Source organism: Mchenga conophoros, linkage group LG22 (genome assembly GCF_057382185.1).
Source record: "Mchenga conophoros isolate Kocher_MC1m ecotype Shallow Benthic linkage group LG22, M_conophoros_male_GT1.1, whole genome shotgun sequence".
NCBI lineage: Eukaryota > Metazoa > Chordata > Actinopteri > Cichliformes > Cichlidae > Mchenga > Mchenga conophoros.
Genome location: NC_140546.1, coordinates 8913630 through 8927916, shown reverse-complemented (window position 1 = coordinate 8927916; position 14287 = coordinate 8913630). Strand labels below are relative to the sequence as shown.

Sequence of the window (14287 nt, the reverse complement as noted above, 5' to 3'; positions counted from 1 at the left end):
GGGATGGCTGTGCAGCCCTAACGCTGAAATTTAAAGCCAAACTCGTTTGTCTTCTGTTTATATCCTCTGCTGGGTTTCCTGCAGATAACGTGTCACTAATGTTTATTTCCTCGTTAAATTATTCAAACCCAGCTCAGGTTTTAGGAAGTTTCGCTTTGAGTTTGGAATATATTTGCTGCTTTCACAATAAAAGCCTTTACTGGTGCAAAGCAGCTTTCACACCACATGGCATTGTCCTCGCTCAGCTTCTCTAATATCACGTCATGTTAGGGCTCCTGCTAATTTCATGAAGTCCATGAATTTTTGCATTTTGTGTTGCATTATGAGTTTTTTTGCTGTTTGCTTTTGATTTACGCGTTTTTTCCCCCTTTTTTCCTCCTCCCTTGCTTTCTTCTGGGCATTTCTCCTTCCATTCTTTCTCCATCATCTTTTGCAACTCCCTCGCTTTGTGAATCTTTCTCTTAATATTCTCTCTTGCTGTCAACCCTGTTCTCTACATCATTTCCAACATCATTTTCATAACCTCCATTTCCGCTCTCATCTGTCCTTCCCTGCGCCTCGCCTCATACTCTCAGATCACGATAAGCCGAGGAGAGGAGTGTGTGCTGCAGGACAACTCTCAGAGGACCAAGTGGAAAGTGATCAGTCCGACGGGGAACGAAGCCATGGTCCCCTCGGTGTGTTTCACCGTCCCGCCTCCAAACCAGGAGGCCATCGACACAGCCAGCAGGTGAGCCACGTACTGGAAACGTGCATTGGTGTTGCGAATGTATTAAACATTTGTTGTGGATAGCACTGTGCTGATTATTTACTTTTTTATAGTTGATTTTCTTTAAGTCTTTAATGCACAAAAGCCACAATTTTCCACAATACGTAGCGTAGCGAGGCCGTAGACTTCAGGAAGCACTACAGAGTAGGAAAGTTCGGCCTTCACATCAGTCCAAAATCCTAAGAAACTGTTTCCTAGAGATTATCTGACTGTTGAGCTTGAGCTTGGTTTATAAAATGACGTCCTTTTAATCTGAATCTATTTTGTTTAGTATTTTAGAGACTAATGTTCATGTTCCTTGTGTTTTGTCTACAGAGCTGAGCAGCTGTACCAGAAGGTCATGTCCCTGTGGCATCAGCTCCATGTGAACATGAAGAGTGTGGTATCGTGGCACTACCTGCTCAAAGACATCAAGACTGTATCTGGGTGGAACTTGGACACGGTGAGATCCTCTCCATGCATTTAAATGTGACGGCTATGAATTTGGATTTTATTCTCTCGCCGTGATGATTTCAATTTGTGGTTCTTTTCTTCTCTTCCGTTATATTTATCTTCTCCCTCCTTGTCTCACCTTTCAGGTTCAGAGTCAGTCTCCATCAGAGCGGGAGCACGTCCTCAATCACCTGGAGTCCCAGATGGCCGACTTTCTGTCAGACAGCAAAGAGAGCTCGCTGTTCACGCCGGCCGAAAGACGAGAGCTCGAGAAGGACGTTCAGCAGGCCCAGCAACACTGCCAGGACCTGCTGCTCAACATGGAGACCGGTGAGTGAAGATGGACGGGCTCACACACGGATACATTTAGTTAATCTCTTGCTGACCTCTGACCAGTCAAACTGATGCAAATAATAGCTCTGCGTATCTCAAAATGACCGTCTTAATCTGTTAATGAAAATAATCCACCTCGTTCCTCATCTTTTATTTTTCTCCAGTGGAGAAGGATGAGTCAGTCTCTCGGTCGTACCTGTCAGAGCTGCAGAACATCACCCTTTGTATTAACGAGGCTGAGCAGAGACTGATGAGAAGTATTGAGACTCCGCCTCCCATCCTGTTGTCAGGTGATGGTGCTGACAACACGGTCCAGATTAGAGAGCAGGAGGTGAGTTTGAGCTCCATCTGCTGCTTGCACACAGTTATTACCCATGTTATAAAGAACTGAGGGTTTTTTGCAGTATATTGTTGTCGTTGTCTATAAAGCCAGAGGAAGAAGCGCTCGTCCATTGATAGATTTGTTTTTGGATTAACCAAGAAATATCACAGCAAATACTCATCATACAAGTCAGCCTTTTTGGTGAGCAGCTAACAAGACAGATCTTAACAGACTTCAGTTAGTCCAGAATAAGGCGGCCAAAAATATATTTATAATAAATATATATAATATATATATTTAAAGCATCTTTTAAGCGAAATAAATAGCCTTATGCATTTAGAGAATTGGCTTCTATTCATAATTTCAAAAAACACTTAAAAGTCTATTTAGGCAGCTTTTAATTACTGTAAATATTGTAAGAGGGCAATAATGGAAATTTGTGTATTTTGTCTCAATGTTATTGATATTTATGTTTATATTTTCACAATAGTAAAACCTGACTGTGGATGTAAGACGCTATTTTGCATCCACTTTATTGAGTAATATTTTATTTGAGCAAACATTTAGCAACCACTGTTGTGGAAGCTATTGGGGTTCCTTATAAATAAGCAAATAAGCGATGATGATTACAACTGGTATTGAGTAGTATGGCTGTGGTCTGGAAGTTTCGAAACATTTACCACAGAGGAAGCTATTTTGATGAAGCAAAGCAGTTTTTATTTTAATTTTAAAGATTGTCACCATGTAGTTTAAAAATAAAGATGGTTCCTTTTTATGCAGAAGCTGCAGTCTGAGCTGGACAGCCTGCGCTCCAGTTTGGGTGACGTGTCTCATCGCTGCGTTAAGTTCTTCGAGGAGAAGCCCACCTCGTCCAGCGTTCCTGTCCTCCGGTCGGAGCTCAATCACGCTGTGGAGAAGATGGACAAACTGCACAACCTCTCAGCTGTCTACCTTGAAAAGTTAGTTAGATTTTTAGAAGTCATGTGAAACTTCTCTGTTCTTTTTGTTTCCCCAGATGATACGATTTGTTGTCCTTTTACATCTTTAGGTTAAAAACAGTGGATGTCCTGATCCGTAGCCTGGATGAAGCAGAGAGCCAAGTCAGGAAGTACGAGAACAGACTAAGTGAGGAAGACATTGTTCCTGCTGACACAACAGCCATTCAGAACCTCAGAGATCAACTGGGGGTAAGCCTCACCATCACATAAAGTCCTCTCATGTCTCTATAAAGATGAACCTCTGACCCTCTAACCTCTAACTTTCAGAAGTGGCAGGCTGAGCTTGGTGAGCAGGAAGGAGTCTTCCAGTCTCTGCAGGTGGAGGTACGTCAGGCCAAAGAGGCGGGATCTAAGCTCAACAGGCTCCACCCGGACCGCAGCCCTGAGCTCGAGCGCTACCAGGACAAAGCCAATCAGATAACAGAAAGATGGAGTGGAATCAAAAGACAGATGGAGACACGGTGAGAGAAGATGCCTAAAAAGAAAAGGAGGAGCACGATTCATGTGTGTTGTGACAAACGATGTAACGATCTGCTTAGAAAAACTAACTGGATGCTGAACTTATCAGGACGTTAGTGTGGAAAAGGATCTGAAGGTAGTTTTCTTTTTTTCTGCAGACGAGCGGATCTTGAAGCTCTGGGCTCCTCCCTGCAGCAGTACAGAGACGGCCACTCCGCTTTGATCAAGTGGATCGAAGAGACGACGGAGAGACAAGAAAACACACAGCCGGGACAGATGGACAGCAAAGCGCTGTCGGAACAACTGGCCCAGCAGACTGTTAGTGCCGCTGAATCCTCTGACTTACAACATGTGTCCAGATGAGAAAAACGACTTGAGCCTAAACATTTATAAATTCTGATTGTTTTTCTTTCCAGGCCTTGGTAGCTGAGATCGAACAGAATCAGACCAAACTAGACGAGTGCCAGACTCATTCCAAACAATACTGTGCCTCAGTGAAGGTGAGAAACCGTGACAGACGTGTCTCGGAGTGAAGGTACGCAGGAAACTTGATTCCTCTCGTGCTTTTATCTTGTAGGATTATGAACTACAGCTGATGACATTCAGAGCCTTTGTAGAGTCGATGCACAAATCACCTGTCAAGAGGAGAAGGATGCTCTCTTCCTCTGACGCTATCACTCAGGAGGTAATTGGATAACTGTTTACCATCGTGATCATTGCAGGAGCTTTATTGTTTTAAGTAAATAAAGTTTGTGTGTTTTGTATTTGTCTGAATCTAATATCCCGCAGTTAGTGATGTTTGTTTGGGGTTTTTATTATCTCTTCAGTTCATGGACTTGCGCACACGCTACACAGCCTTAGTGACCTTAACAACCCAGCATGTGAAGTACATCAGCGATGCTCTGAGAAGACTGGAGGAGGAGGAGGTGACACTTTGATTCTCTTTCAGTGACTTTCTTGCTTTACACAGCGGTCATCTATTATTAACTGTTTAATTTACTTAGACACTACTTGTGGTTGCTGTAGCTCACTGAATCGAAGAGTTGCTATTATAACTTCTGTTCCCTGAGTGGATGAAGCTCCTATGCTTTTGAGTATTGCCACCAGACTAGCAGAGATCTGGCTATCAAATCTGACCTCTCGGCAGGCAACACAGAGAAGCAACACTGCAACATAACAACAGAAAGTGAGAAAACTTTAACTGGGAAGTGTAGATTTAATTGTTCTGTCCAGGACATACTGGTCTATCAGAACTGGGCAGAAATGCTTGAAAGCTGGAAAAGCAGCTAGCAGCTCCAAATAATTGATGTGCAGCTGGCACTGCAGTCCAAACCGCTCACAATGCATCCCCATACTGGGTGTCTAGAGTTAACATGCAAGGTGCAGTTATCAGAAGCCTCCGGAGGAGGTGACGCGACACCACAGGCAGAGAGTACCGTGTCAAAACCTGTATAAGAACTGAGGGATGTTTGTGATGAGAAGGGTGTATGTCTGCAGGTGGTGCCTGTGATATGTCATCACAGGTCATCTGCCTGAAAGTTGTGAATAGAGGCGTCTTTGGTCAGGAGACACAGAGGTGTGATATCTCATACTGTATGTGCTGCACAGGTGAATTGACAAAAAGGGATCTTATGTGAAATCTACTGTTTAGTGTCATTAATTTTTGCTTTCTTGCCTCTATCTGTGCAGAAAGAGGTGGAGGAGGAGAAACAGGCCAGGGTGGGGCAGGTTTCAGACCTTCTGGGCTGGGTCAAAGGCCTCCAGGGACGCGCTGGTGGCCCCAACGCCGAGTCTTCTCTGGCTGCTCAACAGGTACTGTTTATACATATGCAATGAATGCGAAGGAGACTGTTATGTTGGTACCTCGTTTAGTGGTACATGAAGGTTGTTATGTTGTCAAATAGATTCTTCATCTGTTTTTTTCTGCAGGCCATCAATGAACAGCTAGCAGCCAAGAAAGATCAGGTGGCTGAAGCTATAAGGAGCACACAGGTCTTCCTTCTGTCGAAACAGGCCAGCAAGTAAGTTAACATGCATGGACTCCTCACAGAGAGCAGTGATTTTTAAATTGTCCTCCCAGCCAGCAGTGCACGCACCACAGGGGCCACTTCTGTAGCAACCAGCGGGTAAATAGAAGTTAGGATTAGATGATGATAACTGCCAACTTCAAACAATCACATTATAAATTTTATGTCAAAGCCACTGTAAAGCATCTTTCCAACACACATGCAGACTAATGTTAAACACCTAACTACACCTGTTAACCTTGTCCCTTTTTTCTTCTGTAGGTTGTCCCCAGAGGAGCGGGCACACGTGGAGGCTCAGCTGGACGAGCTGAAGACCACCTACAACCAGCTGTGCGACAGCTCCACCCAACAGCTGCAGCAGCTGGAGCAGCAACTGGCCAAAGAGGAGGAAAGAAAGGTAGATCGGTTTGGCTGGGGTCGGCCGAGCGGGGAGAAGGGTGTCTGCAGATTTATGGCAAACATGTATTCTGCTTATGCGAGCTTAAACAAAAATAACCACAAAGGTATTTTTATAAAATGTTCCTTGAGTCTGAATATCTTTGCGAGCGAAGCGTGAGTTTATATGTGGGCCAGCAAATTATCATCTATGTTGTTCAGCATGTTGTGTGTTCACCGATTTGCATTTCTGAAAAACATCACCAGTCTTGACGAATGTCACTCATTGACTTGGTTTGGTTTAACAAACACCGACGGATCCTGTTCAGATGTGTATTCAGATCCTCTGTAATAACCATTTCTACCAGGATGACCATCTTTTTGGTCATCACTGGAGAAATAAGGGTTGCTAAAATAATTTATACATCTAGAATACACTGCAGTGTTTTGTTTTTGGTATAAGAAACCTCTGCAGCTCATTAATCAATATATGGGTGTTAAAGGGAAATGTCAAAAGGACAGAAAACAACTGGAATACACCGTCTGAACTGGGCCTCAGCATGGAGTGATCCACTCTCACATTATCATATAAAAGCCTGCATTCATGTCATTAACTATCACCAACCCTGATTTTTATCATCCTCATTGTCACCGTCATCATCATTATCATCAGAAAATACATCTGCTGAGCTGCTAACATGGTTAATACACGGCCTTAGTGGTGCCGCACTAGATCAGAGCTTCCCAGGTGACGCTAGTGAGGGGAAAGCTGTAGAGCTTTGCTTTTCATTCTTAGAAACTGTCAAAAAAAGGTACATCCACATTTTTATGTCATCCCAGCATCGAAAAAGTAAACTGTTACTTTTCTTTATACGGTGGTGAAATGCCACTGCATAAAGTCAGCATTGCTTTTTAGCATTTTTCTGCATACGTTTACCCCATGTAGATGTACAGTCATCCAAGGGGAATCACACATTCCCAGCCCTCACACTCTCATACAAGTGTTCCTCCCCTTCATTTGAAATACATTACATCATCCCTGGATGTGTGAGAGAATTTCAGGTTTGAAGCTCTCATTTATGACACTTCCTAGTTTTTAACAGTTGCACTCATAGTTGATTTTTGTGTAAATGTTTTATGGTTTTACTAAAAATGCTCACTAAAAGGTAAAGTAGAACTTTTCAAGAAGTCACTTTTGTATTTTAGAGTGTAAGTGCACCAAAGGCCAGCTATGCAAAAACAAAAAAAACAACGTCACCATTTGAGCATGTTGTGTCCAGATCACAAGAGTGTGTGTGAGAGAGAATGACGTTTTTGTGTTTGTTCTAATGCATACTATTAATGTGTGAAACTTTTAAACCAGCATTTTGCTTGAAAATCACTAACAGCTGCCAACGGAGAGTTGTGGACATCCAAGGATCAGAAAACAAAGCAAAACAGGACTTTGATAAACATCATTAGTCTATTTTGTGATTGCAGGTTAGAGCAGCTGCATGGTTAGTTTTAGTGCCATCCAGTCTCATGGAAATGTATTATGTAATGTGTGATGCAGTTAAAGATACAAATCTGCAATAATAATCATAATCTGTGCAAATCAGCAGGTAAACTTACTATCAGAAATGTGGAAATACTGATAAATATTTGTTATTTATCACTATTTGCCACATATTTGCCCCACTCCCGATCAGCTTTCACTGATCAGTCATGGTTTAGTATAGTTTCAGTTTGTACCTTAGTCAGTTTAACATTAGGTCAGTTTGAGGTTTTGACGTCAAAGCAGTGTTAGGAGTCTGAATGAAGAGTGGCATGCAGAACGCTAACAACCAGCTTCTCACCTGTCGCGCCTCGCTCTGCCGAGCCATAAACTGGCCCATTAGTGTGTGCACAGCAGGACGGGCCCAAACGGTAAGTAGCGCTCGCTTTCTCTCTTACCGTTGCCTTTAAGTTTTTCTCGTGTAGTTTTTCTTATTCTCCTCAACTTCTGAATACTTGTGTGTTCCTTTTTCTGCTGTTGTTTCCCCTTATCTAGCGCTTCTTTCTGCATTTTTGTTAGGAATATGCTTTGTTGCATGCTTACTGCTTGTCCTAGAATAGTGATGGTAAGTATTAAAATGCCTTTTAATTTAGTAGAAATTAAAACAAGTTCAAAATATAAATTATCAAATTGCTAACAGAAATATATATAGTGGCATTTTTAAACATGGATAAGCTGTTTTGTGGCAAGTGGTTGTGGGTTTTCTTCTCTTTTTTTTTCCTGATTCTACGATCTGTCATAGTGTAGTGTCACATAATAACAAATTAACATTACGTAATATGCGTGCTGGCTAAAACTGCCAGGTCATAAAGAAAAGAGAATGAATATCAACTGGGATTTTGGTTTCTTTCTTTTTGCAGAATGAGATTGCCATTGCTGGAGTGATTGACCTGAGTACAGTGGAAACATTCCCAGTATTCCCAGCAGCTCAACGTGGTCTTATTGACCAGGACACCTGCCATGTTCTGCTAGAGACCCAGCTCATTATGGGTGGGCTCCTTCAACCTGACTCTCCTGTCAAACTTTCACTGGAGCAAGCTCTAACTCGAGGCCTAATTGACAGCCATACCAGACAGTCCCTGTCTGAGCTTGAGAGCGCCCTGTATTTGGTGGAAAACACCAAGACTGTGAGTGATGAACAACAAGAAAATGCCTTGCCTATAGTTAGAGCCATGGAGACCGGGCTAATCAGAGAGGAAGTGGGACTTCGCATTCTCCAACTCCAGATGAACACTGGAGGATTGAGACATTCAACTGGAAAAATGTTGAGTTTGGAGCAAGCAGAAGACAAGAGACTTTTGTCTCCCAGAATTATTACCAAGCTCCAGTCGAGACTACAACACAGAGAGCTGATTGATCCAAACACAGCTGAAAAAGTAAATCTCTGTGAGCTGCAGCTCCAGTGTGTTCTCGATGATGATTCAGGGCTTCTTCTCTTCCCTGTCAAGCAGCAGCCTGGAGGAACAGTTTGCCTCCGTTCTGGAAGAAAAGTCGGTATTTTCCGTGCTGTGCAGGAGGGACTGATTGATCGGAAAGTTACCGTACGACTTCTTGAAGCTCAGCTTTTTGCCGGTGGTATTGCAGACCCACGATCTGGCCATCGACTGACAGTTGATGAAGCAGTTCGCCATGGGCTTATGGACCAGGATCTAGCCTGTGCCATGTTGGCACGTCAACTGCAAAATGGGGGCATTCTAGACCCTTTCAGTGGAGAGCGCCTGGACTTAGAAGAGAGTATTCGCAGGGACCTTCTCTCCCCTCGTTTGGCTCTGTTGGTCCTTGAGTCTCTCTGGACTTTTATGGGCTTGCTCTGGCCTGAAACTGGAGAGGTTTTACCCATTGCTGAGGCTGTTCAACAAGGTGTGATCTCGGGGGATCTAGCAAGGAGCACCCTGAGACAACGACATGCCATTGGGGCTTTGTACAACCCAGAAACCCTTCAGGTGCTGCCCCTGAACAGGACTGCTGAAAATGAATTAGATCCCAGTGCGGTCAGTTTTCTCAAAGAAATCCACATACCAGATGTTCTTTCCAACATGACCCAGTCAGGTAACCCATCTCTAAACCGCCACAGCTGGGGTTCCACTAGCTCCTCCTCTCCTCCATCCTCTCCCCTGCCTCCATCATCTCCCACAGGCCTTGTGTGGGAAACTACATCAACTAATGGGAAGGATCCTGAGGAACAAGCCAAACACAAGCTGCTGTTTCACCTCATGACTCACAGCTATGTAGATGCTCATTCTGGAAAGCGCCTCGTGCTGCTTGACCCTGAGCTAATGATAATGATCAAGGACGCTGACATGGTTGCTGGAGAATCTGCTCGTCAGGTTGAGCCGCTAAGCAGTGTGGCTACAGATAAGCTAGATAAACTGGAAATGGGGGAAAAGATTAGTTTGGCAGGTAATGGAGTGAGTGAAGGTGTCAACGACAGTTCCAGTTTAGTCACACCAAGTAAGGATTTTGAGATTAACGATAGAAGTGGCCTAGAAGAAATGCATGATGGGGAAGGAAACAACAAATCACTGCAGCAACCATCAGAACCCATAGAAGAAGACTTAGCCATTTCAGCTAAATATGAAATTGCTGGTGATAAAAGAGGAAAGGTAGATGAACAAAAGAAAGAAATGACCAGTTGGGACAGTTTAGCTTCAGCTAAATACCTCAACGATGAAATAACAAAGAGCCCAAATGAAATAATACAAACTGAATACCAACCCATGGATAGTCCTGTGCGAGACAGTGGAAGTACAACTGCAACAGAAGTTATTGAAATGGCCACAGCACCACTCAAATCAGAGGATAATGTTGAAAGGAAGACATTCAAAGAGCTCGTCCCAGGGGAAAAACCAAATGAAGATGTTAAATTAACAGCATCCCAAGAAAGGAAAGGTATAAAAGATTCCCAGGCTGAATCAGAAATTATAAAACAAAACATGGCTGTAAAAGAGACAGACTCAAAGCAAGCTAAACCACAAGTTGATATCTCTGAAGCAGTAGTGGAAAAGCAAGAAGAGGATGCTGAACTGGAGAGGATGGTCATGCAGCTCAAACAGGGAGGTCTAATGACAGAAGAAGGGGAAAAGCTGCTGCCAGATGAGGCAGTAGCCCAGGGTGTCCTTCCTGGCCATACAGCTGTTAAATTAATGGCTCAAGCCGGTTTGTTTGGGGGCTTCCTAGATGCCAGCAGTGGGGAGTCACTTACCATGGAGGAAGTTATGCAGGAGGGTTTACTAGATGAAGATCTAATGTGGGGTGTCCTAAAGTCAGATAAAACCCTTGCAGGGGTTGTTGATGTGGAGAAAAGGCAGATCTGTGGGGTGAGGGAGGCAGCTCAGGCAGGGTTGATTGATCCCAACACAGCCTCTCGACTTCTGGAAGCCCAGGTGGCATCTGGGGGGATTGTTGACCTGCGTAGGGATAAGAAAGTCTCTGTGACTCTAGCAGCAAACCTGGGGCTGATTGAAGATGATCATAGAGAAGAACTTGTAGCACTGGAGAAGGCATGCAAGGGAAAGGATGCAGATTCCTCAACATTCCTCAAGAAAGCCAGTTTGCAGCTTCAGATGGAAGGTGTTCTCGACCCAGAGTCCAAGTCTCCAGTTCCTATAGAACAAGCTATTCACAAAGGCTTAATTAGACCAGAGGAAGCTTATCAGGTCTTGGCTAGGCAAGTGGCTGAAGGTGGTATAATTCACCATCCTTCAGGCATGAGGCTTCCAGTTTCTGATGCTGTTGATAGAGGACTAGTAGATCGGTCCGTTGCTCCTGGGTTAGAGGAACTTGAGTGGGTCTACCAAGGAAAAGTCAGTCCTTCACATCGCCCAGAAGCTTTTGTTTTCCAAGCATCAACCGGAGCTATTTCAGACCCTGACACTGGAATCAAACTTACTTTGACAGAGGCTGTTACTAAGGGTCTTCTAGATAAGAACAAAGCCAGTGAAGTCATGGCTTCTCCTACAGTAACTCAAGGAGTTCTTGACCCCCAAACAGCACGGATTGTGCCCTATTCAGAACTTGTAAACCAGGGTAAGATAGATATTGAAACAGGTAAACGCTTCTTGGAGGTGAAACCATTCCGTGGTGTTCAGGATAAACAATCAAAGGAAACACTGACCCTTCCCGAAGCAGTTGCATTAAAGAAAGTTGATCCAGCTCCAGCATTTAGACTTCTCCAAAGCCAGGCAGACAGCGGTGGGATCATTGATATCAGAACTGGAGAAAGGCTCTCGCTGCCTGAAGCTTCTAAGAGAGGTTTAGTTGGAGATGATATGGTCACAGAAATAGCTACAAACCAGTTTTTGAAAGGAGGCTTAGTTGATCCTTCAACTGGACAACGAGTCTCAGGTCTCAATGTTGCAACTGCTTTAGGACTGATATCTAACAATGTGGCTTTGGAGATTCAGGAGAAAGTGATGTCGGTAGAGACAGAGGGTGGTGAAGAAAGCTCTACACCCGTTGCCTCATCAGATAGTACGTACAGCCCTGCTATCAAATTTTCAGCATCAAGTCCAGACAGTCCATCAAACTGGTCTGATGTGAACACTGAGGAGCCCACGAAATCTCCACCTTCAAAGAGAGAAGCAGTGCAAGATGAAGAGAAAACACTGACATCTGTACTTTCAGATCAGTTAAAGTTATATGACACGATTGCAGATGAGGACAAAGTGGACAAACCTGAGTCAGGGAAAGAAAAGACTTCAAGGCAGCCGGACGAGTCCATGGACATCTTATTTAAGTTTGCAACTAATGTTGAGAAAAGAATCCAGCAAGCCATAAAAGAAATTGAACCACAGAAAGACACCACTAAATCACAGAGTCTTCCTGAACAGGAGGCAGATGAGAGACTGCAAATAAATGATGAACAAAGGAAAAGCATTATCAGAGATTCTGTAGAAGTCAAGCCGACACAAATCTATCATGCTGACAAAGATTTACAGGAAAAGGATAGAACAGGTGTCAATGGGGAACCTGTGCAGGGTGGGGGAAAAGAGCGTGTTCCCGAGGATGGAAGATTGAAGCCTAAGACAACGAGTCCTGTGGCAGTAATGGTTATAGATGACAAGGAAAGCAAAGAGGGTGATGAAGTGTCAAATTTGGGCGAAGAGGAATCTAAAAAGGATGTGGCAGTGCAGAAAGATGATGGCATAAGAGAGAAGGTCCAAGTGGTGGAGAAAACGAAGCCCTTAAAGGTTGAAGATTTAGAGATCAAAACCAGCACTCGTTCTGAAGAGTCAGCACAGTCATTGACATCTGCTTCCAAAGAGTCAGAAAACAAAAGCAAAAAGAAGAGGAAAAATAAAAAGAAGGGAAAAGGTAAAGAGACAGAGGGCGAAACACACCCTTCAGAGATAAAGCATGCATCTCAAATTTATCAAACTGAGGAGGAGATGGAAGGAAAGTCTGGAGCTGTTAATGCGACTACAGTTGAGCTTGCGTCACAAGACGTAGACAAGAAATCACAGATTCATGGTCAGGGAGCTTCTGAAGGGCAAATCGAAGGCATAAGGACTGATGAGAAATTTGAGGTTGAGAGTAATTTGGTGAGACAGGGACAGAAAGAAGCCTTAAAACCAATCGCTGAACCAGAGAAAGAGGCAAATAAAATATTAACAGCTACAGCAAAGGCTGATAAGAGAGAGGAGATGAAAGGGAAGTCTGAAGAAAAGGATTCTGTCGCTCAGCAACCAGAAAAACCAGAGAGCATTCAGGAGGTGAAGGAAAGGAAAGAGCATGAGCTGCCTCAGAAATCCCCTCTGCCAGACACTGAGAAAGCGGCCTTGATCCTGAAGGCCAAAGAGAGTATTCTTAAAAAGGTGTTTGAAAAAGGCGTGAGTGAGAAACAGGCTGCTGAGGAGCTGCAGGCGCTGCGCAAGGAGGTGGGGAAGAAGGAGGGTAAAGGTATAACTGTTAGTGATGTAAAGGCACAAACTCGGCACGCTAAGGAGGATGGAGTGGAGAGTCGAGCTGTAAAAGAAGACACTGTCAAGACATCCGATGGTTTATCTGAAGAAAGTAAAGAAGAAGAGATGAGTGTCAAGGTGGACAAAATGAAACTGAGAGAAGTCAAAGAAAATCTGCCTGTGGAGAAACCGTTGGTCGAGGAGACCACGGAGGCTGAACCGCTGGAAGTTTCTTCAAATGAAAAAGAAAAGGATGCAACTTTTGGAATGGAAGAGACACAAAAAGATATTAAGACAGCTGCATCGGTCCAATCTAAAGAAGCCCAGCCTAGTAAACAAAGTAAGAAGAGCAAAAGATCCAAGAGGCTGAAAGTGGCTGAAAAAGCTGAGCCTGATACTGAGAAGGCACTGAGCAAGGAAAAAGTGGAAGTGACTGCAACAGAAATTACCCCAAAATCCACTCTGGAAAGAACAGATTTGGAAAGCTCAGGTTTGATTCAGGAGCAGAAGGTAGATTCTGAGAGTCGGTCACTAACGAGGGATGTCCTCTCACCTTCGGCTGGTGAAGAGACAGTTGAGGTGGAGACCCCTGCGATTATTATTCCAACAGTTGAGACTCTTGAACAAACTTCACCACAGAGGCCCAGTTATCACGTGCAGGACATCGTACAAGCGGAAGAGATCAGTGGCGGGAAAGACAAATCCCATTCAGGCACTGGAGGTGTGATCGAAGCTGACCTTTCTCACGATGGACACAAAGTGGAGACTCAGTCCACAGCTCTGTCCGCTGCTCTGTCCACAGCTCAGCCCACAGCTTCTGATCCACAGCCTGATAAAACAGCTGGCAAAGGCAGAAAGAAGAAAAAGCACCAACCAGTCAAAGAAGAAGGCACCGATACTCCTGCATCAGAATCTTTAAAAAACCAACAGCAACATCTTGAATCTTCAGAAACGCCGGCTTTGCTCTCAGAAGATGCTGCAGCTGAGTCTGGATCACCTGTAGTCCCACAGTCTGAGACCACCACTGAGACCTGGGCAGAGGATGACGCCAGCGAGAGTCCCCAACAGGTGTCAAAGAAAGAGGAAGCATCATCTGTGACTAGCAAGGCAAGAGGAAAACTTGTGAAGTTATAAATAT

At 44.0% G+C, this 14287-nt stretch overlaps 1 protein-coding gene across 10 annotated transcripts in view; it reads left to right on the top strand.

Annotated features, from left to right (window-relative positions):
* The window catches only part of macf1a (microtubule actin crosslinking factor 1a), a 231165-nt gene that overhangs the window by 141099 nt on the left and 75779 nt on the right, over positions 1–14287 (top strand). For 9 of the 10 annotated variants that reach the window (XM_085263536.1, XM_085263533.1, XM_085263535.1 and 6 more), the window contains 15 exons: positions 576–730; positions 1085–1211; positions 1348–1531; positions 1699–1865; positions 2637–2815; positions 2905–3043; positions 3122–3315; positions 3472–3631; positions 3730–3813; positions 3891–3998; positions 4141–4239; positions 5003–5125; positions 5243–5334; positions 5602–5737; positions 8110–14256. In XM_085263536.1, coding sequence (XP_085119662.1) covers positions 576–730; positions 1085–1211; positions 1348–1531; positions 1699–1865; positions 2637–2815; positions 2905–3043; positions 3122–3315; positions 3472–3631; positions 3730–3813; positions 3891–3998; positions 4141–4239; positions 5003–5125; positions 5243–5334; positions 5602–5737; positions 8110–14256 — 8094 coding nt within the window. The remainder of the gene's footprint in view (positions 1–575; positions 731–1084; positions 1212–1347; positions 1532–1698; positions 1866–2636; positions 2816–2904; positions 3044–3121; positions 3316–3471; positions 3632–3729; positions 3814–3890; positions 3999–4140; positions 4240–5002; positions 5126–5242; positions 5335–5601; positions 5738–8109; positions 14257–14287) is intronic. The other variant, XM_085263534.1, reaches the window with a different exon arrangement.